Source organism: Mobula birostris, chromosome 27 (assembly GCF_030028105.1).
Source record: "Mobula birostris isolate sMobBir1 chromosome 27, sMobBir1.hap1, whole genome shotgun sequence".
NCBI classification, from domain to species: Eukaryota; Metazoa; Chordata; class Chondrichthyes; order Myliobatiformes; family Myliobatidae; genus Mobula; species Mobula birostris.
The window spans coordinates 27,114,925-27,142,743 of NC_092396.1; the positions used below are offsets into that span (position 1 = coordinate 27,114,925).

Below are 27,819 nucleotides of genomic sequence, written 5' to 3' on the forward strand. Positions count from 1 at the left end.
GCTGGCAGATTTGAACATAAAAGTTAAATTGCAGTTATGAAGGACATTGGTGAGACCATTTATGCGGTACTGTGTAGAGCAGGAGCTCCCAACCTGGATCCCTTGCTTAATGGTACTGGTCCATCACATAAAAAAGGCTGGGAACCACTGGATTGAGTATTGATCTTCTAATTTAAATTTGTAAACTGCTTTCTTATTTTCACATGTACCAAAGTGCATGGCAAAACTTAGTTTTACATGCCATCCAAAATAGAGCCTTCTCCCCGTATCCTTCCATGCCCTGTCTAACGAAGGATCAATCAACCTCTGCCTTAAATGCGCTCCATAACTCGGCCTCCACGGCTGCCTGTGGCAATGAATTCCACAGATTCACCACTCTCTGGCTCGAGAAATCCCTCCTCATCTCTGTTCTAAAAGGATTCCCCTCTGCTCTGAGGCTGTGTGCTCAGGTCCTCAGCTCACCCACCACAGGTTGACTGATGAGGAAAGATTGGACAACTTGGCCTTGCATCTGCTGGAGTTCAGGAGAGTGAGGCGGAACTTTATTGAAGCAAATGATATCCTGAGGGCTTTTGACAACACGGATGCAAAGAAGGTCTCAGCCACCGAAGATAATTCTCTCTCAGTAAGTCTCTAGCTCAAGGGATACAGAGATTCCGGAATTTTTTCCAAGTAGGGATAGAAGGTGAGAGATTACTGAGGTGGATTGGAGTGTAGGATTGAAGTTACAATCAGATCAGCCTTGGTGGGACAGGCTTGGGGTGGGGGCGGGATGGGATAGCTAAGTGGTCTATTTTCCTGTTTCTAATTCGGGTGTCACGTTTGATCATAGATTGACATCATGGTCAGCAGAGAATTTGTGAGTTAAAGGGCCTACACTTGTACTTCACGTGCCTAATCACGGAGACGCTGTGTGAGCCTGTGCTCTGGCTATTCCGTCTGAATGCACCATCTCCCTTTGATTGCTTCCTTTCAACGGTGTGAACATGGATAATTAACTTACAGACAAGACAAGGGAGCAGTGGGCAGGTGGCAGCTTCAGCGGAACATAAGGTCCCTTGGCTCTTCACATGCGGTAAGCATTGGCACTGCGCCAAGAAAGTGATATTAGGGGGAAATGAGCATTTGGAGAGGAAAAAGAGTAGGAATAGGAGATAAATTATAGATCAAAACTTCAGAGTTTGGAATCAAATAGCTGAGTTGTGCTAAATCAGTGAAATGAGGGAAGTTGTGATTCATCGGAGGGATTTATAGGACAGAGATTGAATGTTGTTGAACGCAGCTCAGGCTCAATATTATAGAAAACTAATTTTAGGCACAGTAACAATATTGCAACATGTAATATCGAAACTGGCAAAGAAGAACTGTTCCAGGTTTCAGAATCTACTCAACTTCTATCTACCCGCAAAGCATGTGCATGGCTGACAGATTGTTGCTTTACGAATCTTGTGTGTCGGCAGGGCCTACTGTGAGTAGATTCAGTGGATCGCCGAGAGGATCCAAGCTTCTCCTTCTCGGCCGAACTGAGGAACGGGAGGAGGTCATTCAGCCTCTCAAACCCTGTTCTGATGTTCTGGGGTAGCGTGACTGGTCCTTGACGCTATGTTTCCCCAACTCTTAGTAACCTTGCCCTGTCTCAACATTTTTCCAGTTGGTCCATAACCTCTCCACTTATTCTGGGGTAGACTCCTCCAGATCTTCACTCCTCTGTGTGGAGAAATTGTTTCCTGATGTCGGCCCATGAATTATCCAGCTCCATTTTTAGGTTTCTCCCTACCACACCCTCCTTATGCACCTCATCAGATGGACTCTTTCCCCTTCAGTAAAAGGAAAAGACTGGTAAAGACAAATGTAGGTCCCCTACAGACAGAAACAGGTGAATTGATTATGGGGAGCAAGGACATGGCAGACCAATTGAATAATTACTCTGGTTCTGTCTTCACTAAGGAGGACATAAATAATCTTCCAGAAATAGTAGGGGACAGAGGGTCCAGTGAGATGGAGGAACTGAGCGAAATACATGTTAGTAGGGAAGTGGTGTTAGGTAAATTGAAGGGATTGAAGGCAGATAAATCCCCAGGGCCAGATGGTCTGCATCCTAGAGTGCTTAAGGAAGTAGCCCAAGAAATAGTGGATGCATTAGTGATAATTTTTCAAAACTCGTTAGATTCTGGACTAGTTTCTGAGGATTGGAGGGTGGCTAATGTAACCCCACTTTTTAAAAAAGGAGAGAGAGAGAAACCGGGGAATTATAGACCGGTTAGCCTAATGTCGGTGGTGGGGAAACTGCTGGAGTCAGTTATCAAAGATGTGATAACAGCACATTTGGAGAGCGGTGAAATGATCGGACAAAGTCAGCATGGATTTGTGAAAGGAAAATCATGTCTGACGAATCTCATAGAATTTTTTGAGGATGTAACTAGTAGAGTGGATAGGGGTGAACCAGTGGATGTGGTATATTTGGATTTTCAAAAGGCTTTTGACAAGGTCTCTCACAGGAGATTAGTGTGCAAACTTAAAGCACACGGTATTGGGGGTAAGGTATTGATGTGGATGGAGAATTGGTTAGCAGACAGGAAGCAAAGAGTGGGAATAAACGGGACCTTTTCAGAATGGCAGGCGGTGACTAGTGGGGTACCGCAAGGCTCAGTGCTGGGACCCCAGTTGTTTACAATATATATTAATGACTTGGATGAGGGAATTAAATGCAGCATCTCCAAGTTTGCGGATGACACGAAGCTGGGTGGCAGTGTTAGCTGTGAGGAGGATGCTAAGAGGATGCAGAGTGACTTGGATAGGTTAGGTGAGTGGGCAAATTCATGGCAGATGCAATTTAATGTGGATAAATGTGAAGATATCCACTTTGGTGGCAAAAATAGGAAAACAGATTATTATCTGAATGGTGGCCGATTAGGAAAAGGGGAGGTGCAACGAGACTTAGGTGTCATTATATACCAGTCATTGAAAGTGGGCATGCAGGTACAGCAGGCGGTGAAAAAGGCGAATGGTATGCTGGCATTTATAGCGAGAGGATTCGAGTACAGGAGCAGGGAGGTACTACTGCAGTTGTACAAGGCCTTGGTGAGACCACACCTGGAGTATTATGTGCAGTTTTGGTCCCCTAATCTGAGGAAAGACATCCTTGCCATAGAGGGAGTACAAAGAAAGTTCACCAGATTGATTCCTGGGATGGCAGGACTTTCATATGAAGAAAGACTGGATGAACTGGGCTTGTACTCGTTGGAATTTAGAAGATTGAGGGGGGATCTGATTGAAACGTATAAAATCCTAAAGGGATTGGACAGGCTAGATGCAGGAAGATTGTTCCCGATGTTGGGGAAGTCCAGAAGGAGGGCCACAGTTTGAGGATAGAGGGGAAGCCTTTTAGGACCGAGATTAGGAAAAACTTCTTCACACAGAGAGTGGTGAATCTGTGGAATTCTCTGCCACAGGAAACAGTTGAGGCCAGTTCATCGGCTATATTTAAGAGGGAGTTAGATACGGCCCTTGTGGCTACGGGGATCAGGGGGTATGGAGGGAAGGCTGGGGCGGGGTTCTGAGTTGGATGATCAGCCATGATCATAATAAATGGCGGTGCATGCTCGAAGGGCTGAATGGCCTACTCCTGCACCTATTTTCTATGTTTCTATGTTTCTATGTAAACTTCTTTAATCACGTTGATTTACAATTATATCATGTTCAGGACAACACGAGCTCAGTATTAGCCACTTGTCTCCTTGAGCTCTGGTGTCACTCGACAACAGCAGCAGCTCCAATGTATAATGCCCAGAGCTAAGGGGATGTAGTTGTTCCACCGCTGGTGTCAGTGCCTGTTAGGCCAGGGCTGCCACTGAAACAACACTTCCCTTGGGTTGAAAAGGTCGTCAACAATATCCAGACCAAATGGCAAGAAATTGTTAGTGCTGGTGCTAATAAGATGTGCACAAAAACTGTATCAAGGAGTTAACAATATGCACAAACATATATATGCCAACTTTGAACTGTGATCTACATCCATATGATCGTGGCAACAATGAGCCAATGATTGCAGCCGTAAGATTTCACCTAAAAATGAGCCAATGATTGCAGCCGTAAGATTGCACCTAAAAATGAGCCAATGATTGCAGCCGTAAGATTGCACCTAAAAATGAGCCAATGATTGCAGCCGTAAGATTGTGCCTGAAAATGAACCAATGATATGCAGCCATAAGATTGTGCCTGAAATTGAGCCAATGATTTACAGCCCTTAGATTGTGCTTGAAAATAAGCCAATGATTTGCAGCTATAAGATTGTCCCTGAAAATGAGCCAATGACTTGCAACCATGAAACTGTCCATCAATGAGCCAATGATCGTGCCCAATAACTTGCGGTTCATAGACTGTGACTAGCATCAAGCCAATAATTGCAGAATTCCCGGCAGGATTATCAGATGTAAGAGCAGTGGGAAGTGAAGTGACTCCATTGTTGAGAAGCCTTGTCCCACCAGAAGAACATAAGATGTTTTGTGGTTTTGGCTGTGAAATGGGAGCATAAGAATTGATTCTCTAATGAATGGACATGAATGGGTACAGAAATCCAGTCAGAAAATTTGACAGACCAGGCATGAGCGAAATGGGACTATGGGAACACGGAATGAGTGTAGACATTGTTAGACATATGTTGGTATAAACATTCAATCTGCGCCTCTCCCCCCGATAGTTTTACGTTGATCAGCCAGGAGAGGAGACTGTACAACATGCCTACACATCCTGTCCTACAGCCCCCTTAAAACTGCTCCATAAAACCACACTTCCCTCAACACACAGTTGCACAGATAGAAATGCCTGGCCAAGCCAAAGCTACTGCTATCTGCTGAACAGACACTCGATTTCCTCTCTGATATTTTAAGAGGGTGACCTGGACACTGTGGCTGTACTGATAGTGAAAGTGTCGCTGCTCTCTATTACTACCATGTTAAACCAACAACCACTTGAGGAGTGTATATATGGTAAGGCAAATGTAGAGATCTTGAGATTACCCTCTGTATCTTCTGGCTCCTCTATAAGATAAAACCATCCTCAATCTATGAAAATAATGAATGTAAGGTTTAAATGAGATAGCTCCCCTCCCCCCAGTTCTCTTAATCTCCAGTGAGTACAGGCATACAGGTCCAGAGCCATCGTACGTTCCTCATGTGCTGACCTTTCCATTCCCAAAACCATTCTTGAAAATCTCCTCTGGGCCCTCTCCAATGCCATAATATACTTTCTTAGATAAGGGGCCTAAAACTGCTCACTAAAGTCCAAAACACACATTTTAAAATGGGGTCCTCCACTCACTAAGAGCCAGACTTGGGTCTGCAGTGGCAGGAGTGCAAGGTGATACTGTGAACTGCATAGAGTTCCCATCTAGCAGAAGGCAAGAGGAGAGTAGAAGGTGGCGTGGTGAAATTAAAATACAGTCAGTAACGAGAAGGCAATTAGCTTCAAAACTGAACTCAAATTAGTTAATATAAAAACAGGTAAAGGTAAGGGATAACGACAGAAAGAGAGGGACCATTCAGATAACAAAAAGATAACTTGTATGTGAAAACATACAAGATCAAAACCGGAAGGATGCAGACTTGTCAAATATCAAATAGGCAACCACAGCGTAGAAAAAAAGTAAAATATCTGGAAAGTCAATAAAACATCAGAACTGGATGAAACAAGTCATAGCACGAGGAAGTCTGTAGATGCTGGAAATCGAGAGCAACACACACAAACTGCTGGAGGAACTCAGCAGGGAAGGCACCATCTCCAGCAGGACTGGGTGAAAAGAAGGAAGGATGATAAGTGACCTTGTCCAATTATGTAGATCCTAAGGAGACTTGACAGGGTAGATGCTGAGATGTTTTCACCAGTCATGAGCAAGGGAACATTCTATAATTCCAAGTTCAAGTTCAAATTTAATGTCATTCATGTCTACAGCTAAACAAAACAACATTTCTCAGGGGCTAAGGTGAAAAACACGGAACATATTTCACGCACTGCACAGAAAATAATATTAACACAATAATACTAACAGGTAAAGTACTCTGTAGATGTACAAGTTGACATAAAGCACATGTAGACATATAGTTAATGTATACAACAGTACTGTACTGTTTTCAATAATGTGTACTGATTTGGTAGGAGGATATTCAGAAGTTTCACAGGCTGGAGGAAGAAGCTGTTACCCAGCCTAATAGTCCTTGTTCTTACACTGTGGTCCCTTCTGCCCAATGGTAGGAGGTCAAAGAGATTTTGGGGTGGATGGGAAGGGTCCTTGACAATGCTGAGGGTTCTGCAAATGCAGCATTTGTAGTGTACTGCATGTCCTGGATAGGTGAGGTGAGCAGGAAGACCCTGACGATTCTCTCAGCGGTCCTCATAATCCGCTGTAGGGTCTTGAGGGCCAGACGGTGTGCAATTCCCATACAGCTGGTCAGGGCGCTCTCGATGGTGCGGGTGGGAAGCCTTGCTCTCCTCAATCTCCCCAGGAAGCGGGGACGCTGCTATGCTCTCTTGACTGAAGAGGTGGTGCTGAGGGACCTGGTGAGATCATCTGCGATGTGCACTCCGAGAAACTTGGTGCTCCCAGCGCCCCGCTCTCCTGGCAACCAATCCAAGCTTCTTCAGACAGTTATCACTTCAATGGGATTAGAGACAAATATTACTTGTCTCTCTACCATTGTGGGTGCAAGTTTCTTTCCCACACAGATAACTGCACGAACACTGGCCAATACCAGTGGCCACAGCAATGGAGCTGTCTCCCAAGTCTACTCTGTTGTAAATCACCCTGAAGTCTTCCTCAGCTATCATACAAATGATGTGCAAGAACTGTGCTTTCAGGACCTCCCCTGCACCCGAGTTAGAGCCAAGGCACAAGCATAGCTAAACACACACTTGCAACAAGTATAATTTTTTTACTGAACATGCCCGCTAATAAAATATTAATGCAGAAGGCAAAACAGCATTTTTCATCAATCGCAATGCAGAAGACTTTAATACGTTTCCAAAAAATATATATTTAATGGATAAGTTATATATTATGGATAAGATCACTTATACAATGGTTCTAGAACATAAAAACAGAAAATAGTAGAAACACTCAGCAGGTTAGGCAACATCCCTAGAAAGAGAAACAAAGTTAACCTTACCTCACTCTCACAAAGGTCTTTGACCTCCCCTACCCCACCTTCCCATTCTGGTTTCTTCCCCCTTCTTTTCTAGCTCTGATGAAGGATCTCAGCTCAAAACGTTGATGATTTAATCCTCTACATAGATGCTGCCTGACCTTCTGAGATCCCCCAGCAGTTTATGTGTTTTACACTAATTCTGCCTCTTTTCTCCCAGAAGCCGTCTGACTCGCTGAGGGATCTTCAGTACTTTCTGATTTTATTTCAGATTTCCAGCATCTGCGGTTTTGTTGATTTACGTTACTGAAAATTGATTGTATTTGTTATTGGTCATTGTCAGACCATACAGAAATGTGATTAACTCATCTATGGTTAAAGGAACTAAGCAAACTCAGAGAAAACACGCATTACGGAATATATGCCTAAGATTTTTAATTAAATCATATCATTACCCAGTTTTGTCCCCATAATACACTACTTCCCCTTGGTTTTCTTTATAAGAGTTGAGGCAGTGATAGTAGGAAAAATAATTAAATTAGTGACTTGGAGCATTTCTTATTGTGTCTTGTTCTTTCGCAAATTATTTAAAAGTGATTGTCGTTATGCCATTATGAATCTGATAGTGGCATCTAATAAACCTTGTCAGCATATATTTATTTCAAACAAAGAAATTCAATCATTGAAAATATGTAGCGACACACTGTTAAAAGAAGTGATCATTGGAAAAATTTAGGCTAGACTTAAACATATATCACAAAGTTAAATAAAATAAAAACAATTTCTGGGATTTAAAACATCCATCTATAAAATATCAAAATCAGAATCAGAATCAGGTTTATTATCACCGGCATGTGACGTGATATTTATTAACTTAGCAGCAGCAGTTCAATGCAATACATAATCTAGCAGAGAGAGAGAAAATAAAATAAAACGTTATAATAAATAATCAAGTAAATCATTAATGTATATTGAATAGATTAAGAAATGCAAGTAGTTGGTAAATGTGAACCGAGTACATAGTAAGCAAAGTCTCGGCAACTTTGATCTCAAACATGAAAACCTGAGAGCAAGATCTCCCCATGTTGCTCTGGAAAAATAGTCTAAAGTCAGAGATTCATCATAGATAACTCTCGCAGAGCATGGCAAAGCACCTGATAGCTTTGTTTCCTTGCACCTTCCAGCATGGCTGTTTTTCCTAGAATCCTGATTTAGAACCTTGTAACTTTATGTTCTCTGAAAGAGAACACACCCAAAGACCTCAAGAAGCAGAAGAGAAAAAAATAACCCTCACTTCTCCGTATTCAAATCCCACCTCATGCCACATCCTGTTACAAACACCATAGAGTCTCTGAACGGCTGTATCAGACTGAATAAGCGAAAAAAAGAACCTTCGACAGTTGGGGCAAAAATTCTCCTGAGTGGGCTTGTTTTTTTGTTTGCTTCTCTCTTCATACAGTATCACATTGACCAAACTTGGTATAGGAACAGAAAATACTGAAAACACCCAGCAGGTCAGGCAGTATCTAAGAAACAAAGTTAACACTCCGAGCCATTCAGCAGAACTAGGAAATGTTAAAAGCTGATTGTTGGAAGGAATTTTGGAGTCCGAGTCCATAGCTCCCTAGAAGTGGCTGCACAAGCGGATAGGGTGGTAAAGGAGGCAAATGGCATGCTTACCTTTATTAATCGAGGCATTGAGTTCAGGAGTCATGAAGTTATGCTGCGGCTTTACAGAGCTCTGGTTAGACATCTCAGGTATTGCATTCAGCTCTGGCTGCCTCATTAGAGAAAGGATTCGGAGGCTTTGCAGAGGGGTGCAAAATGCTGCTAGGATTGGAGGAGAAGTTGGACAAACTTTTGTGTTGCTTTCTCTGGAGTGTCAGAGGCTAATCAGAGACCTAATAGAAGTGTTTAGATGATAAGAGGCATCAATAGCATAGAAAACAAATATCTTTCATTCAGGGTCTAGTACTTGAGGGTGTACACTTAAGGTGAGAAGGGGCAAGTTCAAAGGGATAAATTTTTGTGCACAGAATGGTAGGTGTCTGGAATGTAGTGGAGACAAATACAATAGTGGTATCTGAGAGGCTCTTAGATAGGTGCATGAATATCCAGAGACTAGTCTAGTTTAATTGAGCATTTATTTGTGTTCAATTGGCTCAGCATAACATCGCGGGCCGAAGGAACAGTCTGTGTGCTATGCTGCTCTATGTCCTATGATCTATAAACATGCCTTAGATTGCAGGAAAGGTGGGGTGGAATGGAGAGGTAGTGACTGAAAGAGACAATAATGCCGATGGTAGTGGTGTTGGATGGAAGTGAGTGTTGAAGACTTGTGGGCTGTAAGGAGCCTGGTCAGAAGGTCGGAGGTTGCTCCATTGAGTTAACCTTGGGCTTTGCAGCTACTTCCAGGCAAACTGCCAAGCAGACTAGATGGGTCAAATGGCCTGTTCTGCTCCTACGTCTTATGGGCTTGTGGACTCAACACTGAATTCCAATAGCCATCTTTTCCCATTCGTAACAGACTTGGCCTGTTCTGATGAAAGTTCCAGAAACGACAACCCTAACACTTTCTATGGATGTAGCTCCACCTGCTGAGTATCTCCTACATCTTCTGTTTTTTTCTAAATTTCTGATTTCCAGCACCTACAGATTTTCTGCTCTTCGGAGTTCAAAGTACCTTAATGTATCATTGTGATAAATTTAGTGTATAGTGATATGTAAATTCAAGTTGGTTTTTACTTCATACTTTTTCCCTTATTTTATTTCTCCTCCACTAGGTCTCTGTCACATCTCATTGCTTCCTTCTCTCATCATTTTTCCTACTTTCCTTTGTACTCCCACAGTCATGTTCCTCTTCTCACTTCACTACCTGCTATTTCCATGATGGTGGGGTGGTGGAATGATTAGGTATGAGGAAGGGGGAAATGCCTTTATGTCCCCCAAAATTGGATGGTTCCACCTGCCTCCAACCTACCCATTTTTGCTGGAACAGGGAGGCAGGTTTGCTCTCAGAAGAGAGCTCACCCACTTAAAGGTCTTACAAGGTTGACTGCACCCAACAAGAGTCCAACTACTTAGGTCTGCAGGCAAGACTTTCCAGGCCTTGGAAGGAGTCAGCTGAGTGAAAGTGTTTGGGTTAGATCCTGCAGGCAAATTCCTTTCCAGCACTTCTGGAGAAACAAAAAGCGAAGGATGGATCCCCCAAACTCACCAGGTTAACCAGCTTCCCTCCAGGTGATTCATTCCTGTAATGTGGTCTGTGAACTTCAGCAATACTTTGCCCATTCACACCATTCTCACCTGCCCTTGATGTATCTGGGTGTTATGACCTTTCTTTCTCTCTGTGAAACTGAGGAGGAGCAAGAAAACACGGTTGAGCGTGATAGGACTTGAAAGAGACTCGAACTTGCAGCTCTCCTGAAGACTAAAACCCTCTCTCCCGCCCTTAATCCAGACCTGACAGTGATCACCAGGACTTGAGGTTGCTGGGTGCTTGGAGTATGTCATGGAGTCATGAAAATACGACTCACCATAGAGCTGTCAGGTGTAGATTCACCAGCCTGGGGTTGGCAGTATGACCTCATGTGCCAACAATAGGACTATCCTCACAGCAAGAGTAGAGGACATGAGATTCATGGTCTTCCTATCAGTGATCTTGCATCTGGCCTGCCCCCTGTAACTATAACATACCAATGTTTCCTGAAACAAGATTAAGTTTATGTGTTGGGGGACAACAGAGAACTGGAGTAGGAGATATCTGAAAGTGGAGGAAAGTAATTCTTGTTAGAGGAGCTGGATGTCTATGAGGAAAAATTCTATGGAGAGTCCATGGCTGATTATCCCATGGCCATTGTTATGCATTGAATAGAGCATTGGTGTCGTCAGTGGCTAAAGAAGGAAATGGGAAAGGGTCAAGATGGTCCCTTTTCTGATCTGGTGAGATCATTGAAGTTCTTGTGACTTTGTTCTCATGTCCTGGTGAAGAGAGAATTGGTATTTAGTAGCGGTACAATCCTTCTCATCCTCCCAAAATAACACGAGCTATATTTTTTCAATTTCATTTTTACTGACATCATGTAACTTGCGTCTCCTGATGTCAGCTTTCTCAAGTAGGATTGGTAGATCAGGCACTGGGAAATAGTGATATCATTGTGTGTCTTTTAGTGGAAGACATTACTGTACATTACCGAGAATCAGCTGAGTGAGGTCAGTATAACCACATGATCTCAATAGGTCAGGCAGTATCTGTAGTAGAGATAAATTGACTGTCAATGTTTCAGGTTGAGGCCCTTCGCTTAGGCGATCTCAACCCGAAATGTTGACTGTGAATTTCCCTCCGTTTTCCCAGCTGAGTTCCTCTAGCACTTTAAGTGTTGCTCCAGATTCTAGTCTGCACTTCCTTGTGTCTCCACTACCCCTGACCTGTTTAACATCCCAAACGCTATTGGGAGACTGCTGTTTTTTTTTTATTAATGGTCCAATTTTTTGGATGAAATACAAAACTGACCCTTAGTATAAACATGGAATGGTCCCGGATGATATGGGGCAGCAGTTCCATTTGTAACACCCATCATACTGGCTGTGAGATCTTCCAAGCACCAGATGATTGGCATGAGTTCACCCCGTGAAGTGGATTTAGAAGTTATGGTGACATGACTCCCGGGACGGGGGAGAAGATGGCAGCACGCGCAGCCACTTCGGTGATAAATATCTGTTATCTGTCAAGTAGGGGACCGTGCACCATCCTGATTTGATGCAGACAGATGTGAGAGTGCGGAGGAACATCTGGAAAACTTCTGAAATGCCCGCTTCACTGCCGCTGCTACTGTGTGGTAACGGGAATCTCCGGAGCTGAAGGCCCCGAAATCCTCGGCTTTGCGTGTTTCAGCGGCCGGGGAGAGGTCGAAGGCGCTTGGCAGAGGATGGCGCTCGGGAGGCTGTATCGGAGAGGCTGGTCGGAAGCTCGGAGTTTTCGGACGGATGGACTCAGTGTCGGCTGTGGTCGGCTGCTTCCAAGGCATCGGCAAGTTGACGATGCCTGGAGGTTTATGGCAGGGAGTTTCTCCCTTTTGCCGCCTGCTATCAGGGACTCGGGAGTCGATCGACTCGGGACTTTGAGACTTTTTTTACTGTGCCCATGGTCTGTTCTTCATCAAATTATGGTATTGCTCTGCACTGCTGTAACTATATGTTATAATTACGTGGTTCTGTCAGTGTTCATCTTTGGTTTGTCCTGTTTTCTGTGATATCACTCTGGAGAAACATTATATCATTTCTTAATGCATGTATGCATTTCTAAATGACAATAAAAGAGGACTGAGTGTTCTCATAATCTAATGATTATGGGTACGTCCATGTCTGTTTTTTAACATGGGTAAATATTCATTGTCCAAGGACTATCTTGAATTATCATTTCCTATTTTTGACAACACTCGGATCCCACATCCTTTCCTTTACATCGAATGCAGAATTGAACCTAACTCTATATCATGATCCCTCTGCATTTCCCCTTTTATAGTTGACGTTTTTAGGTCAAGAGCCAGGGGTCACATGGATGACACAGCTGTGCTTGAAACAGAGAAAACAAACAAATGTGAACATTTAAAAGTAGCATACCCAAAATGCTGGACGAGCTCAGCAGGATAGGCAGCTTCCATGAAGAGGAATAAAGAGTTGACGTTTCAGGCCGAGACCCTTCATGAGGAGCTAGTTAAAAGTTAAAAAGTCAACATCGAGTTTACTCCTGTAAGTGTGCACAGGTGCAAAGAAAACCTTATAGCAACATCATGGGCAACATCACACCAGGTAACTGACAGCGAGCATGCATTTTAGAAGGCCATAGTTCTAGGGTGAGTGAAGGAGATCGTCCTGCAGCCGAGCCCATGGCCAGGGATGTTAGACCAGGAGATGGTGCAATTCATCCTGGTGGGTTAAGCTGGAGATACATCAGATGATAGTGCGGCAGCTGTTTATTTTGCAATGCACCTGCCTTCCTTTTTCTTCGACCCCTGAAACAAAACCTGCTCAAGATGCCAACAAGGCATCTAGCTTGCCAATGGCCATTCTGTTGTACCCAGACTTCACCAGAGAGAGGTTGCATGGAGGAGAACAATTACTTAGAATGAGAGATTAGGAGGCACTGAGGAATGGTGGGCCAAGAGGTTTGAAAGTGCTGCCGTGGAGGAGAAGACAGTGAGGGATCATCTCATCTGAGAGAGTGTGTTCACAGTTTGGCAGAGCTGAGTGCTGGTTGGATGGTGGGGATGGAGATGGAGATGATGATAGAGAGAGAGGGAGCGAGGCGGGGAAAGTAGGGGAGAGAGAGAGGGAGAGAGAGAGAGAAGGAGAGAGAGGGGAGAGAGCGTGAGAGAGAGCAAGTGGGGGAAGGAGATGGAGAGAGAGTGAGAGTGAGAGAGAGGGAGAGAGGGGGAATGATGAAGAGAGGGAGAGGGGGAAAGAAAAGGGAGAGAGGAAGAGAGAGAGAAAGCCAGAGAGAGGGAGAGATAGGGGGAGAGGGAGAGGGGAGAAGGGGAGTGAGAGAGAGAGGGAAAGAAAGAGGGGAGAGGGAGAGAGGGGGAGGAGAGAGTTGGAGAGAGGAAGAGGAAGAGAGAGAGAGGGAGAGATGGAAAGAGACAGAGAGAGAGAGACAGAGAGAGAGAATTGTCTTTTACAATGATTGACTATGTATCCAACACTAAAGTGTGACAGGAAAATTAACAGCCCCTGACACTGCTGGAAATTTGACCAGCCTGCTTGACAAATCCGTGACCCTCATGGACATCCATCTGCAGCTTTAATTCTGTTTCTCTGTCCACAAGCTGATGCCAGAGCACTTGAGTATTTCAAGTATTTTCTTGTTTTATTGCAGATTTCTTGCTTCTGGTGCAGGACATGATGAACCAGAAACGCTGTTTCCCTCCTTGTCCCAGCTCCCTTGCCTACCCACTGCTGATAGTTTCCTTCCACCCCTTGGCAATTTGCTAACTCTGACCATGATCATGACATCCAGAGCCATCAAACAAGGTCGTAATCCAACTTCTCGACACTACCTGCACCTCAGCTCTGGCTTAATCCTGCTCCTCACTGCAAGTAGAATTCACCCTTTCTTTTGCACATGCTGCACTTATTTTAACTTACTCATTCATTCTCTGTGTATCGTTCCAGCAGTGTTACTAACGAGGGCCAACGTGGTTTTAAGGAACGGCACCGTTTCATCTCTCTGGGCACCGTACACTCTTCCGGATTCAATATTGAATCCTGTAGCTTTAGGTAACTCACTTCCTCTGTGTGTGCCACAACTAGCCCACCCTGCTGCAGGTCATCCATCTGTAATACTGACTCAGTAACCTTCTCTCTCTGCTACCACAACTTGAGTGTCTGGGGATTTCCTACCGCTCTGCATTTTGCAGGTTTCTCTTTCCTTTCTTTCGCGTTCTCCCTCTCCGTCTGTCCTTTATCATGCTATCCTTTTCTAACCGAGCTCATTGATCTATTGAATGGATGATCGGTCATATTATTTTTTCCCCATAGCAGACCCATCAGAGATAAGATATCCCTCCCGTCTGCTCCAGTGAAGGACGACATCAGTTCACCTAATCAGAGATTGAAGATTGAACAGGACACGGAGACAGAGACCGGTCAAGATCACAGTTTAAACTTCAACCTGGGAAGACAACACAGCATTCTAAATGAACTTCTCACTTGTAACTGGTGAGGGGCAAAAGGTGAGTGGATTAATCTTGTGATCTCCCAGGAGGCAATGGATGCAAAAGAACCAGTGATCAATACATCAAAGGTTAGTAGGAGATGAGTAATTTCTAAATGAAAGCTAAGGCATCTGTAACTTAGTGGGAACAGCCTTTGAATTGCTCCCTAGTCTGCATGTAAGTAAACTCTTGGATCTGGAGACTACTCAATGTGACCCTATTATTTAACACTGAGCATTACTTAAATAGTTGGTCAAATCAATCTTAAGTTGTTTCTTTTCCACTTCTGATAAAGACACTTTGGTCAGAAACTTTAATTCCTCTTTCTAGAGATGCCGCCTGAATGGCCGAGGGTTTTCCATTTTTATTTCGGTTCTCAAGGATTTGCAATTTCTTTGAAATTCATTAACTGTAAAATAGTGTGGAGGACAAGACAGTAAAGAAGAAATTGACTTTGAAAGACCATACTGCAAGAAGATAGGTAGAAATAATCGACTTCTGGTCAGTTGACCACATCCTACTAGCAAGGACATTCATTTTGTTTTTGAAACCAAATGGTGGGGGATGTTTGTTTCCTGCTTGCTGTCTTGAATACGCCTCTTGTCAACTCGATGGTATTAGAGGAGAGGAAGACCTCAGAAGTAGAAATAAAGCAAAGCAAATAGATCGAACAGTGTAACCAAGGCCAGCATTACATCCTTCATGGGTTTTCCTGACTGGATGGAGGAGATGGTAAGTTTGATCTGACTAATTATGCAAAGCCAGCATTGATTAAAAACTGAGTAGTTGTTACTGTGTGATCTTGCCGGCTGTTCTTCGTAGATGGAAATGAAACATGGAACTGGCTGGCTAGCCACTCATTCAGAGAATGAATTGAAATGGGATTCATAAATCGAGTTTTCAGAAAGCAGGGAGAGAGGAAAGTCAACAATCAAGATTAGGACTATTGTCACAAAAAAATTAAACTGGAAAAACTTAATGGATCAAGCAGCATCTGTGGAAGCAAAGGAACGGATGACACTTTGGGATGTTACACTAACTACCTCTTTGACTCCACAGAGACTACTTGACTCACTGAGTTCTTCCAGCACTTTAAATTTTGTTCTGGATTTCAGCATCTGAAGTCTCTATTTGGACTAATAGTAGAAGCATGGTCACAAATTTATTCCTCCTGTGTGGAAGAATTGTTCATACCACCCGTGCCCAATTCCAGCAGGTTAATTTCAGTTTCTGTGACTTGTTTTATGAGTATCAGCATGGTTTTATTATACATTTTTATAAATTTGCTTTGCCGTCATTGCAGGGAAAATTACCCTCTATTGACTGAGATGAAGGTCTTTTTGTCTTTGGGGTTGCTTTGCTGTGAAGTGGGTGATCACGCACCGTAGTGATTTTCCGATGACTCCTGATTCTCTATCGGCTGCAATGGGTGACTGGTTTAACCATTTTACACAATCATCTACAATTACTATATTATGTGCTAGTGATACTGAAACATTGTGGGGAGATTTTCAGTTTCCCTTTTCCAGTTTGAATACTTATTTAAAAGAAATGGTTCAAAATTTGACAGCAGCATTTGAAATCAAACTTGTGCCTTTTCTGCTTTACATAATTGGTAATTTCATATTTTATATTTTTGCATAAATAACAACAAAAATTACCAATGATTCCTGCAATTTGCTAATTACATGAACATGTTTTATGAAGATTTCCACATTTAAAAAATTGGCATCCCCTTTCATTGGGGCTGGTAAAGCTAGTCAAAGTTCTGATGTATTCTATCACAATAAGCAAAAGATTGTGTCTGTACTTACAACTCGGACATTTAAGAAGTCACCAAGAGCGAATAAGGTGGGAGAAAAGTGGGAAGGCAAAGTTGTTTCAGTGATTGCTGCTCAGTGGATTTGTGATTCACACAAGGGTTTAATGACAGCGCATATGCCATTCAGCATCCCGAAACAAATAAGCAAACGCTGGAGACATCCAACATGCCAGGCAGCATCTACGGAGTGAGAAACAGTTAACATTTCAGATCAAAACCACTTTGTCTGAACTAGCAAAATGAGAAAAAAGTTAGATGTAAGTTGCAGACAAGTGTGTTGGGGGGGGATGGGTGGATATTAGCAGAAGATGTGATGTGTTGTAAATAGCTGATCATGGTGTTGCTACTACAGAGAAAAGAAAAATGAGACAATACTACAAATGGACGATTTGTCAAAAATGGCCAGAACTGATGTGGACAATGGAAGTGAGTTATCAGAAGTGGGAGAGTTCAATATTGAGCCTGGAAAGCCTTAAAAGCATCTTGAAAAATGTCTGTTGCTTAAGCAAAATCCGTTTATTCTGAATGATGAATGAACATCACTCATCTGAGTTTCTCCATTACACCTCCATATAAGGTCTATCCATCGTAGTCCTGAAAATTTAATTTAATGCAGGGTGTAGGGACTCTCAGGGCAAACTTTTACGTATTCACCTAATTCTCTGTGGAAAAGGTACTTCTCAGTTTATTCTTCTTAACTCTAATGCTATCTAATGTAAACGTGAAATAATCTGTAAACCTGCTACCCTTCTCCGAACCAAAACCAGCTCTGTTCACTCCTGGTTAAGCATTCTGATCTCCCCCTTGCAGTCTCCTATCTCTATAACGTTCTCCGCACCTTTAACCCTTTGAGACATCGGTGCCCCTCCACTTCAGGTCTCTTGCAGGTTTTCGACCCAAGTCATCAACAATTCATTCCCCTAGCCCCCCAGCAGATGTTGCTCAAGCTGGCTTCAGGCATTCACCCTCGGCCACCAGTGGTGGAGGTTGAGAGGAACTGATTCTTGGTCAATTGTGAGATTACTGACAGGGGGACCCGAGTGGGAGTATGGGTGCAGTTACGGAGTCCAGTGTGGTCTGTGAGCTGGGGCTCGGATGACCTTAACGATTCACAGGAGGACTGGTGACATGAGGGCAGTTCTCTGCGATTGGTTGGAGCCAAGCTGAACCCGGGTAGCAATGGCATCAGTTGACCTCTGCCAGTGCTGTTGTGCCAGCTGACATGGGCCTTCACCTGCTCCTGCACAGATAGATGTGTGCCTGCTGATAGAGTGAGCCCAGTATTTTCCTACCCTACTCAAGGGAGGTATCTGTCAAAGGATTTCTGGCAGCTTCTAAACATCTCAGGGAGGTTTCTGGGCTGGCCCAACCAGTGCCAACCATTCCAGCATGAAGTTAGTTATCTTTGAGTGCCCTGAGAGAGTGATTCATTTTGGAACCCACACTGCAGCACTTCTAGGTGATCTAGTCAAGGGATCCTTCACAGTTTGTGAATCTGATCCGGGCTATTCAGAAATAATGCCCGCATACTGCCTTAAGATGAAGAAGTAGGTCATTCAGCCCACCAAGTCAATATTAATTCTCAAGTCAATCCCATTCCTTTATTACTTTTGCCCATAATCTGTTCTCCTCACATTCCCATCAACTACCCCCAGATTCTGACACTCAGCTACACTGAGTGTAGGGTTAAGTTATATCACCAGCAGCATATCTTTCGAATGTAGAAAGAAGCCTGACCACGAGAAGCAATCCACACAGTCACAGTGAGAACATGCAAACTTCACACCAGCGGCACTGAAGATTAAAGCTGTGCGGCATCAGCTCAATCAGCTGTCACACTATCTCATTCCCAGGAAGACCTTGTACGCTCAGAAGACAATGTTAACCTTGAATTCTCTCCACAACAGTTATGCATCTGAGGTTTCAGGACTGAGGCTTAGTCACAGAGATTATCAAGGTTTGTGAAGTAAAATCAGTATCGACCCAGTTGAAATATGAAGCCAGCTGGAGCCTATGTTCCAAATCCCTCCAAAAAAAAGATTGTCAGACATCCATGGAACATCAGTTAATGAATAAAGAATTATGTCTATCCAATTAAGCTTCATTCAGGTTGTTTAGATCAGCTTCTTGAGCAGAGTGTTGTAATCCTTCTGCAGTGCCAGTATTGGCAACTGCAGAAAGAAAGATTCTGAGGTGAGAAGTGGCCGTTCGAGTAAAGAAGGGGATGATCCTGGAGGGTGAGGAGAAAACAGTGCAGGGTAACTCCTCTGAAGAGCTTGCATTGACATCAAGGGTAAAAGGATCTCTATCTGGGCAATGCTCCATTTCATTACTCTCTTACCAGCCTTGGGTCTTTAAGGAGGCCATGAGAGGCTGCTAAGACAACAATTATCGTCGGGAACCCACACTGTAGCCTCTGGGTGTGGTTCCTCTCAGCCCAGAATCTCCCTCGGGGATGCGTCATGTAAAAACAATAACCAGTCTGGACTACACCAAGCACTGAGTGCCCGCTTTTACACTAATCCTATCTTCATCCATTTTATTCTCATCAGCCCCCCCAGATTCTGCTATCATCTATACGCTGGGGGCAAGTTACAGTGGCTGACTCACCTACCAACCTACATGAATTTGGGGTGTGGAGGGAAACCTGGGCGACCAAGGGAGGAGGGGAGCGGGATCCATGTACTCACAAAAAGAACATGCAAACTCCACACAGGCAGATCAAGATTGGACAGGGGTCACCAGAGCAGGAGAAAGTGGGAGGCTTGGGCTTGAATCCTGTGTAACTGTCCACTTGGCACCGTTTTCTGCCAGTGGAGGCATTCTTCCCCAAGACGGCATATGGCTCTTCGAGTTCTGAAGTTCTGTTCTATCAAGAACTTAGAAGTTACTCCAGAAGTGAGCATTTAGAAGTTTTTCTTTGGTTTTACTCCACTGAGAATGTCATTCCAAAGGTTCAGCATGGAGGCTGGTTGAACGGTGAGGAATGATGGGACTTCATTTTGGAATGAGGTCACTGGGAGGTGCATTACCCCTCCTAGGGGCTGTACTACTCTGCATCTTCCACATACAGAAGGTTTGGAGAGCAGAATTACCGACTCCTTCTGCTGCAGATGAATTGGGGGAGCTCCGAACAAGGGCTGGCACTATACTACAACAGGCAGCTCGCTTTGTGTGCCAGCTTCCCTCATTTCCCCTTGTGCACGTGCTTCGCCTGGATTCTTCTGTCTTGCTCCCACATCTAAATGTTGAGCTCATAGGTTAATTGGCCATTGTAAATTGCCCCTGGTGGAAGGCAGAATTAGAAGAGCCATTTGATGGGCAGGTGGGAAAGAACAGGTAACCAAGAAATAAAGGAGGGAAAGGGATTGATGGGAATATCATAGATTCATAGCCAATTACAGAGGAACATAGCACAGCAAAAGGCCCTTTGGTCCATCAAGTTCTTGTTGACCATCAAGTATCCAATTTCATGTCAAGCCTACCCTAGCCTATTTTACTCCGCCCACATTCCCACCAACATTCCCCCTAGATTCTGTCCATCATCTGCACACCATGGGCCAATTAATCCACTGACCTGCACGTCAATGGGATTGGAAGAAAATGGGAGAATGGTAGCGGGGGGTGGTTTTGGTGGTAGGATTGGTAGAACACACGCCTTCATAAGGAGAACATGCAAACTCCACACAGACAGTGCCGAAGACAGAAATGGACATGGGTTTCTGGAGCTGGAGCACAGCCATTGGCCTAGCGTGCCACTGTAAAGCCCAATGTCTAATTGCCTAAAAGAACTTGATGGACTGAATAAAAAAAAATACAGAAGAGAGATTCCAGGTGTAAATCACATCCCATTTTTGAACCTGGAGCCCATCCAGATTCAGTCTTCATTCACTAGTTTATGATTTGTTGTGGGACAGGTGGGGTTAATGAAGCAGGTGTGAAATTGCTTCAGCGACAGTTATTTCCAGACAGAAGCTTGGTAACACGATAACTGGTAGGACTCTATTCAGACCCTCTTGTCGATCAGGTTCAATGGTGGAAAAACAAATCGAAGGAGCGTCATTGAGCATGCTTACCAAAGGTTAAATGTGTCTACAGAATGTCTATAAAACACTTCCAAAATAAGCTAGCGCAGCTGTTGAAGCTATCTACCACCTTTTACCACAGGAAAGTAGTTATTTTATTTTCAGGTCTTTCTTCTCTTTTCAGTTTCTGGTCAGTAGATCGTCTGGAGCCCAGACAATCTTATGTTTCCTGTAGAGCACTAAGCAAACAATCAGGCAAAGGGCAGAGAGGGCAAAGTCGATCAGTAAGTGGTGGGAGATGCGGGCTTGGCTTTAGGACGCAAGTGACGGCTGAGGAAAGCAAGGAACTTACAGTTTGGGGCTATTGCGAGGTAACAGACATTATGTGGGCTTGACCTCTACTTCCAACAGGCCAGCGATTCCGTTACAATAGCCACAGCTGCCAGGTACAGAGCAGTTTGGCCTGTGTCCTTTGATAGGCTTGTTTTAATGTGAAAATTAAGATCCTGGGACCTGATAACCGTACTTGGTTGCAAAGGTTAAGGAGACTGCAGACTGTCCAGAGGCAACAAGGACAAACAGGCACCAAATTGCGAAGTGGGAGATCATTCTTCCAGGCACCAATGATGCACTGAGATATGACACCCATCCACACACCCAACCTATCTTTCAGCCCTTTCACATTTGGTAGGTAGCTGTCCTTTGTACCTTTCCTTTGAGTTTGCCATCAAGCATGTCAATTTAGGGTAAAATTAGCCAAGACTCACAAAGGAGTATAACACAGAGCTCCTCTAAAACTAAATAAGCACTGCAAACAACACGCTATAACCCACTACAAACAATGTAACACAACATGTCACACAAAGTCTACGAATGAATGGTATGATACCAAAGGCTACTAAATGCTGTGCACTGCGATGTCCTTTGTACCCCAAAGATCTTGGTTTTAACACTTTTATAATTTCAACTTGCATGTTTCTCCCCGGCTCTGCTGCTGAATGTAACTCACCCTGTGCTCAACTCAGGTTGTCTTGCTTTCCTTGCACTTAACATAATTCCCATCAACACGTCTTCTATAAAACAAAAATAATAACCTTGGCACTTGGTTCAAAGTCCAAATTAAATTTATTATCAAAGTAAATATTGAGAGGGGATTTGATGAAGTTATACAAAATTAGATAGGGTAAATGCAAGCAGGCTTTTTCCACTGAGGTCGGGTGGGACTACAACCGGAGGTCATGGGTTAAGGGTGAAAAGTGAAACGTTTAAGGGGAAATCTCTTCACCTAGAGGGTCGTGACAATGTGGAACGAGCTGCCAGTGCAAGTGGTGCACGTGAACTCAATTTCAATGTTTAAGAGAAGCTTGGATAGGTACATGAATAGTCGGGATATGGAGGGCTATGGTCCAGGTGCAGGTTGATGGGAGGAGGCAGTTTAAATGGCTCAGCATGGTCTAGATGGGCCAAAGGGCCCGTTTCTGTGCTGTACTTTTCTATGACTCTATATGTCACCATATACAACACCGAGATTCATTTTCTTGTGGGCATACTCAATAAACCCATAATAGTTATAACCATGACAGAATCAATGAGACTGCACCAACATGCACCAGTGTGCAAAAGCAATAGGCTGTGCAAATACAAAAAGAAAGAAATAATAATAAATGAATGCATAAATAAGCAATAAATATTGAGAACACGAGATGAAGAGGCCTTGAAAGTGAGTTTGTAGGTTGTGGGAGCATTTCAATGATGGGGCAAGTGAAGTTGAGTGAAGTTATCCCCCTTGCTTCAAAAGCCTGATGGTTGACGTCTAATAATTATTCCTGAACCTAATGGTAGTCAGTCCTGAGTTCTTGTTGATGGCAGCAGTGAAGAGAGAACATGTTCTGGGTGGTGGCGAGACCCTGATGATGGATGCTGCTTTCCTGCGATGTAGATGTGCTCAGTGGTGAGGAGAGCTTTACCTGTGTTGGACTGGTGGTGTGAGTCCTGTGGCTCCTGTACCTCCTTCTTGGTCTGGGTGGTGTTTGATGCAACCCTTCCATTTGATGGTGATATCTGTGTCCAGATAAACCTCTATATGTCTTTATGCCTGCATATAGCAAACATTAATTTACAACACCCTTCAAAATATAACACTCACAAAGTTCTAAGTTTCTGCTCATTGATGACGACCCTTTAATCTTTAAGTTTCTATCAACAATTTTCATATTTACTCATGAGGATAAAGAAGAACTCTGACTTATTTGCAAACTAAGAAAGTCCTAACTCTCATGAAAATTTATCTGTTGAATTCAAAATTTGGGGACAAAAGATAAATGGAATAGCTAATAAGTAAACTGTTAATGTTAATATTCTTTGAATTTCACTACATATATACTGCGTACCTCATGACATGATGCAATAGGAAATCTTTGTCTTTTTTTAAATTAGTGTTAATTTACCATGAATTAAATGTGTTCTTGCTGTGGGTCCAATTACATGTGATTAATAAACTGAGCAGAGTTTGAGCAGTCTTTACCTAGTAGGCTTCATATAGGAATGCCCCATTGGCATACAATGCAACAAGAGGCAGGCTTGTCTAATGACCAGTGCGGTTTCTCTTCTGGTCTTCCAAAACGCAAAATTAAGGAAAAACATAATTTAAGTTGGAGTTGGCAGGATATATCTCAGTCAGTATACTTTCTTATAGAATAACAGGTACGTAATGTAATGCCTTGTAAACCACAAATATTTCCTTTAGTTGGCAGGTTGTTTTTAACTGAGTTACATGTTGTAAAACCGCTTAATCTGGGCAGAACAAAGAGACGGGATAATTTTATTTACACATAGGGACTGCACTGCTGCATATAATTTGCCTTTTCTTATCTCAAAGTAACTAAATTTTGCCACAGTATTAGTCTTGCTTTCATCGGGAGAAGCTGCAGTTTCAAGAAAGCATTTGGATTTTCATTTCCTAGGAATGGGCTCTGTGAATAGACCTCGGTCCTGATTATGGTTAGGAGATGACTACTGTATATGCACAAGATAGGGGAGCCATTTCTTAAACATCTGCTTTACATGGAGCGTAAGTGCTCATCTTGGTGAAGGAGCAGTAAGGGACAGTTAGTATAAGGAGGTTGGAGCCCAGAACTTGTTAGGGGGTTCACACTGCATTTAGATTTTGTTGGGAAATATTGTGCCTGTGATAGAAATACATTGAAAGCTGAAATCACTGCATATAGCCTCATTAAAATAGTTCAACTTGGTCCTCACAAATGAGCTGGCTGCCCTCTCTCACTCACCTAAGATTCAGCTTTAGCTAATTGTAAAATTGCCAGTTTGTTCCCACTTGCTCTAAATTCCATGCCACCAACAACTCATCCTCAGTGATACAGTGCTGTCAATGGTCACGTCACCTGCTTAAAGCTCACTTCTCCAGCTGAACATATAATGGGAGATCAGTTGATCACTGGAGGTTTAAGTTCATGAAGGAGTTCCCTTGCCACTCTGAAGAGTGCACTGTCCAGCCGTGATTGACAGGGGATTTATCCAGTCACCTCCGTTCTAGCCAATTGTGGTGGTGAAACTAAGTAATAATATTGGTATTTTTTAAAATTTTCAAACAGATGGGTATTTCTTTAACCTTGTTGTTTCTTTCTTGCAGGACCTTAACTTTGACGATTTTCAGTTCGGATACTACGACAGCAATCTGAGTTCATATTTTAATAACAATTATAGTAATTTTTCTGATGATTTCATAACCTACCTTGACTGTGAGAATTACAACACAGAGCCATTTAAGAAAGTCTTCCTTCCCCTTTTCTACTCTACCATCTTCATTGTGGGATTGTTGGGGAATGCAATGACCATCATTGTTTTCCTGAAGAACAGGCAGTCCATGGCCATGACCGATACCATAATTCTCCACTTGTCTGCCGCCGATATCCTCCTTGTAGTCACCCTGCCCTTCTGGGCTGTGGAAGCTGTCAGGGGCTGGATTTTTGAGCCATTTGCTTGCAAGCTCTTTGGGGCAATGTTCAGCATCAATTTCAACTGTGGCATTTATCTTTTGGGTGGCATTAGCATTCAGCGTTACCTTTCCATTGTGCATGCAGTCCAGATGTACAACAAACCCAGATCTTTAGTAGTGCACATCAGCTGCCTCGCTGTTTGGATTTTCTGCCACTTCTTAGCCATCCCTGATTTGATATACCTAAGGAAAATGAAAACGAATGGCACCTGGAAATGCCAGTATGATTTTGATGCCAACAGTGCCAAGAAATGGATAATAGGTTTGCGTTTTGTTAATCATTTCATCAGTTTCCTTATCCCACTGACAATAATGCTCTACTGTTACTTCATGATCATTAAGACTCTGCGTCAATCCCATAACATACAAAGGAAGAAGGAAGTCAGGGCCATGAAGGTCATTGTCATGGTCGTTGCTGCTTTCCTCATCTGTTGGATCCCTTACAATGTGGTCATCTTCATTGACACATTGCACAGGATGGGTGTCATAGATAGGAATTGTGCCATTGAATCCGGTTTGGACATTGCCATTGACATCACTTCCAGTCTGGGCTACTTCCATTGCTGTCTCAACCCATTTCTCTATGCATTTGCCGGAGTGAAGTTCAGGAGAAACTTACTGCAGATCTTCTGTGATATTGGCTGCATTACTCAGAAGACTGTGAAGAAATATGCCAAGTCGATCAACAGGGAATCCATGTCACAATGTCAGTCAGCTGATACTACTAACTCTGGATTATAAAGTAATTAAAATTGCATCCAAATTTACTGAAACATTCCAAACTTGGTTTAATTCTGCACCCCTTTGAAACAAACAGTGAAAATTCAAATCCACCGCCAGAGACTTGAGCAGCGTGGTCCAATATATTGCTACCAAAGTATTCAAGAAAAGTGCAGTTGTCATTAGTCTAACACAATTTGATTTCAGCACTTCAGTTGCTCATAAGCACAAAAGTAGCAGAGCCTTGAATTCCAGTGCTTCAATCAAGTGTAATGTAACTCACAATATAAACTTATGGCATGAAAGGAAGGATTGAAAATAGGGTTTTGCTGATGAAAGTTATCTTGCAAATAAAATTATATATGTAGTCTATCAGTTGCATGCCACAATCTTACAGATTTTGAAATTGTCTCTTAAAGTCACAAGAATCATGCCTATCAGTTCCATGGTGGATATGACTGAGGGCCAAGTGTGCATATTTGAAAGCTAGATGCCTAGCCACTTTCACAATGAACATCCACTGAGACACTGGAGCTCCGCCAGAAAATAAATAAGAGCATATCAAAAACCAAAAATGACTTTGTAAATAACATCAAATTCTGAAACTTGGATATTTAGATATTATGACAGACATTTCTTGTAGTTCGTAATGAAGATCAAAAAAGTGATTCATCTTGCCTCTGTTTATTCAGATTAAAGACTTCATCAGATAAAGAATGGCTGTGAGTGCTCAGACTGAGAATGAAAGAAAGAAAACTCAGTTCTGCTCAGATTAAAAAGAGATTGTTTTGTTAAAGCAGGAATACATGAAATTGTAAAGCAATCAACAAGGTAATAGTGTGCCCATCATTAGGCAAGCAAAACAACTTCACAGCTTTATTAATTTTACCATAGTTTAATGTTGTACAATAGTACAGATTACAAGTTGCAATCTTTAGATTGTAGTTTTATTAATGAGCTTTTGTGTTAAGTTTTATTTTGTTTATACCAGGCAGGACTAAGCATTGGTAATAACAAAACTGGGCACAAATTTTCTCAAAGTGTTTCTTCCTCAGAATTTTTTTTTTGTTTATGATAGACCACTTGAAGCTGAACACAAATACAACATTTGACTATTGTATCATGTAGGAATTTGGAGAAACAAGAATTAACATTTATTGAATATAATGCATTCAATTGCATCAAGGTGCTGATGCTTTGCAATAGTTCAACCCAACTAAAAATGTTTTGTTGATGATTTTCATTTGGACTCTGTGTTGAGGCTTCTCACTTAAGTGCCCAACATTAATCAGTCAGCATCGATGCCATAATACTGTTTCTCCATGATCATAATGTCTTGGTGAAACCTTTCGCCATGCTCATCACTGACAGCGCCAGGATTTGCAAGGAAGAAGTCTAAATGGAAATGCAGAAAATGAATCTTTAGTGACATATTCAAATTTATGGTTTTGTATGCTTGAAGCATGTTGTCAACCAGCTGCACGTAGTTTGGTGCTCTGGAGTTGCCAAGAAAATTTTCAGCAACATCCTTGAATTCCTTCCATGTGATTTTCTCCAGTCCCATGAGAATTTCTTTGAATTGACTGTCATTGATGTCCTGTTTGATTTGTGTATCAACAAAAATGTCTTCCTTGATCATGACATCAGTTAGTCTGACTTGAATTATGAATTGAAATGATTTTTAAAAAATGGCACACGATAAGGAAATTTCATGGTGATTTTCATGATCAGTGGTCCAAATTCCATCAGATACACCCAAAAGTATTCAGGAAGCAAAATCTTTGTTGTCTAGTGTAATCGAGTGACAACACATTTATTGTTGCTATGCAATTGCAGTTCGGAAACCAGTAATTGTATTTTTGTGAAAAAGTCTGAGAGTCAAATTATCTTTGAGTAAGGAAAATAAAGCATTATTAAAAATACAGTCTCGATTGTGGCTCATCTTTTTGTCTCTGATATGGCCAAAACCAAATGAGTTCAACCAGTATAGGATATAGTTATCAAGCTTGAGCTGTTTGTTACTTTTATTTGTACTGGTGAATATACAGGCTGAATGTGAGGAGGTAGTATCAATAGAAAGAGTGCGGAAGAGATTTACCAGGGTATTGTGTGGAATAGAGGCCTGTAGTCACAAGGAGAGATTGGATAAACTGGAGTCATTCTCACTGGAACAAAGGAACCTGAGTTTAACCTCTGGAAGCTTATAAAATTATGAGGGGCATAGATAGGATACACAGTCAGCCTTTTTCCAAGGGCAGAGTGAGTCCAGAACCGGAGGGCACAGGTTTAAGGTGAGGGGGGAGACTTTTAAAGGGGATTCGAGGGGCACACTTTTCATACAGGAGTGGTGGAGTGGTGGATATCTGGAATGAGCTACCAGAGGAAATCA

The 27,819-nt window shown here is 42.7% G+C and overlaps 1 protein-coding gene across 2 annotated transcripts; it reads left to right on the forward strand.

Annotated features, from left to right (window-relative positions):
- Window positions 1-1,002: 1,002 nt before the first annotated feature.
- LOC140188452 (C-X-C chemokine receptor type 3-like) lies at window positions 1,003-27,333 on the forward strand. 2 transcript variants are annotated; one of them, XM_072244738.1, is made up of 3 exons: window positions 1,003-1,075; window positions 14,673-14,866; window positions 24,345-27,333. In XM_072244738.1, the coding sequence occupies exons 2-3, from the start codon at window positions 14,831-14,833 to the stop codon at window positions 25,449-25,451; spliced, it is 1,143 nt and encodes a 380-aa protein (XP_072100839.1). In that variant the 5' UTR covers window positions 1,003-1,075; window positions 14,673-14,830; the 3' UTR covers window positions 25,452-27,333. The 2 variants fall into 2 exon arrangements, with proteins under 2 accessions (XP_072100839.1, XP_072100840.1); XM_072244739.1 differs by lacking the exons at window positions 1,003-1,075; window positions 14,673-14,866 and adding an exon at window positions 15,416-15,580.
- Window positions 27,334-27,819: the final 486 nt, after the last annotated feature.

Coding starts and splice junctions, on each gene's coding strand:
- LOC140188452 (XM_072244738.1), top strand. CDS start 14,831: ATGAACTTCTCACTTGTAACTGGTGAGGGGCAAAAG. Junction 14,867..24,344: donor TAACTGGTGAGGGGCAAAAG/GTGAGTGGATTA, acceptor TCTTTCTTGCAG/GACCTTAACTTTGACGATTT.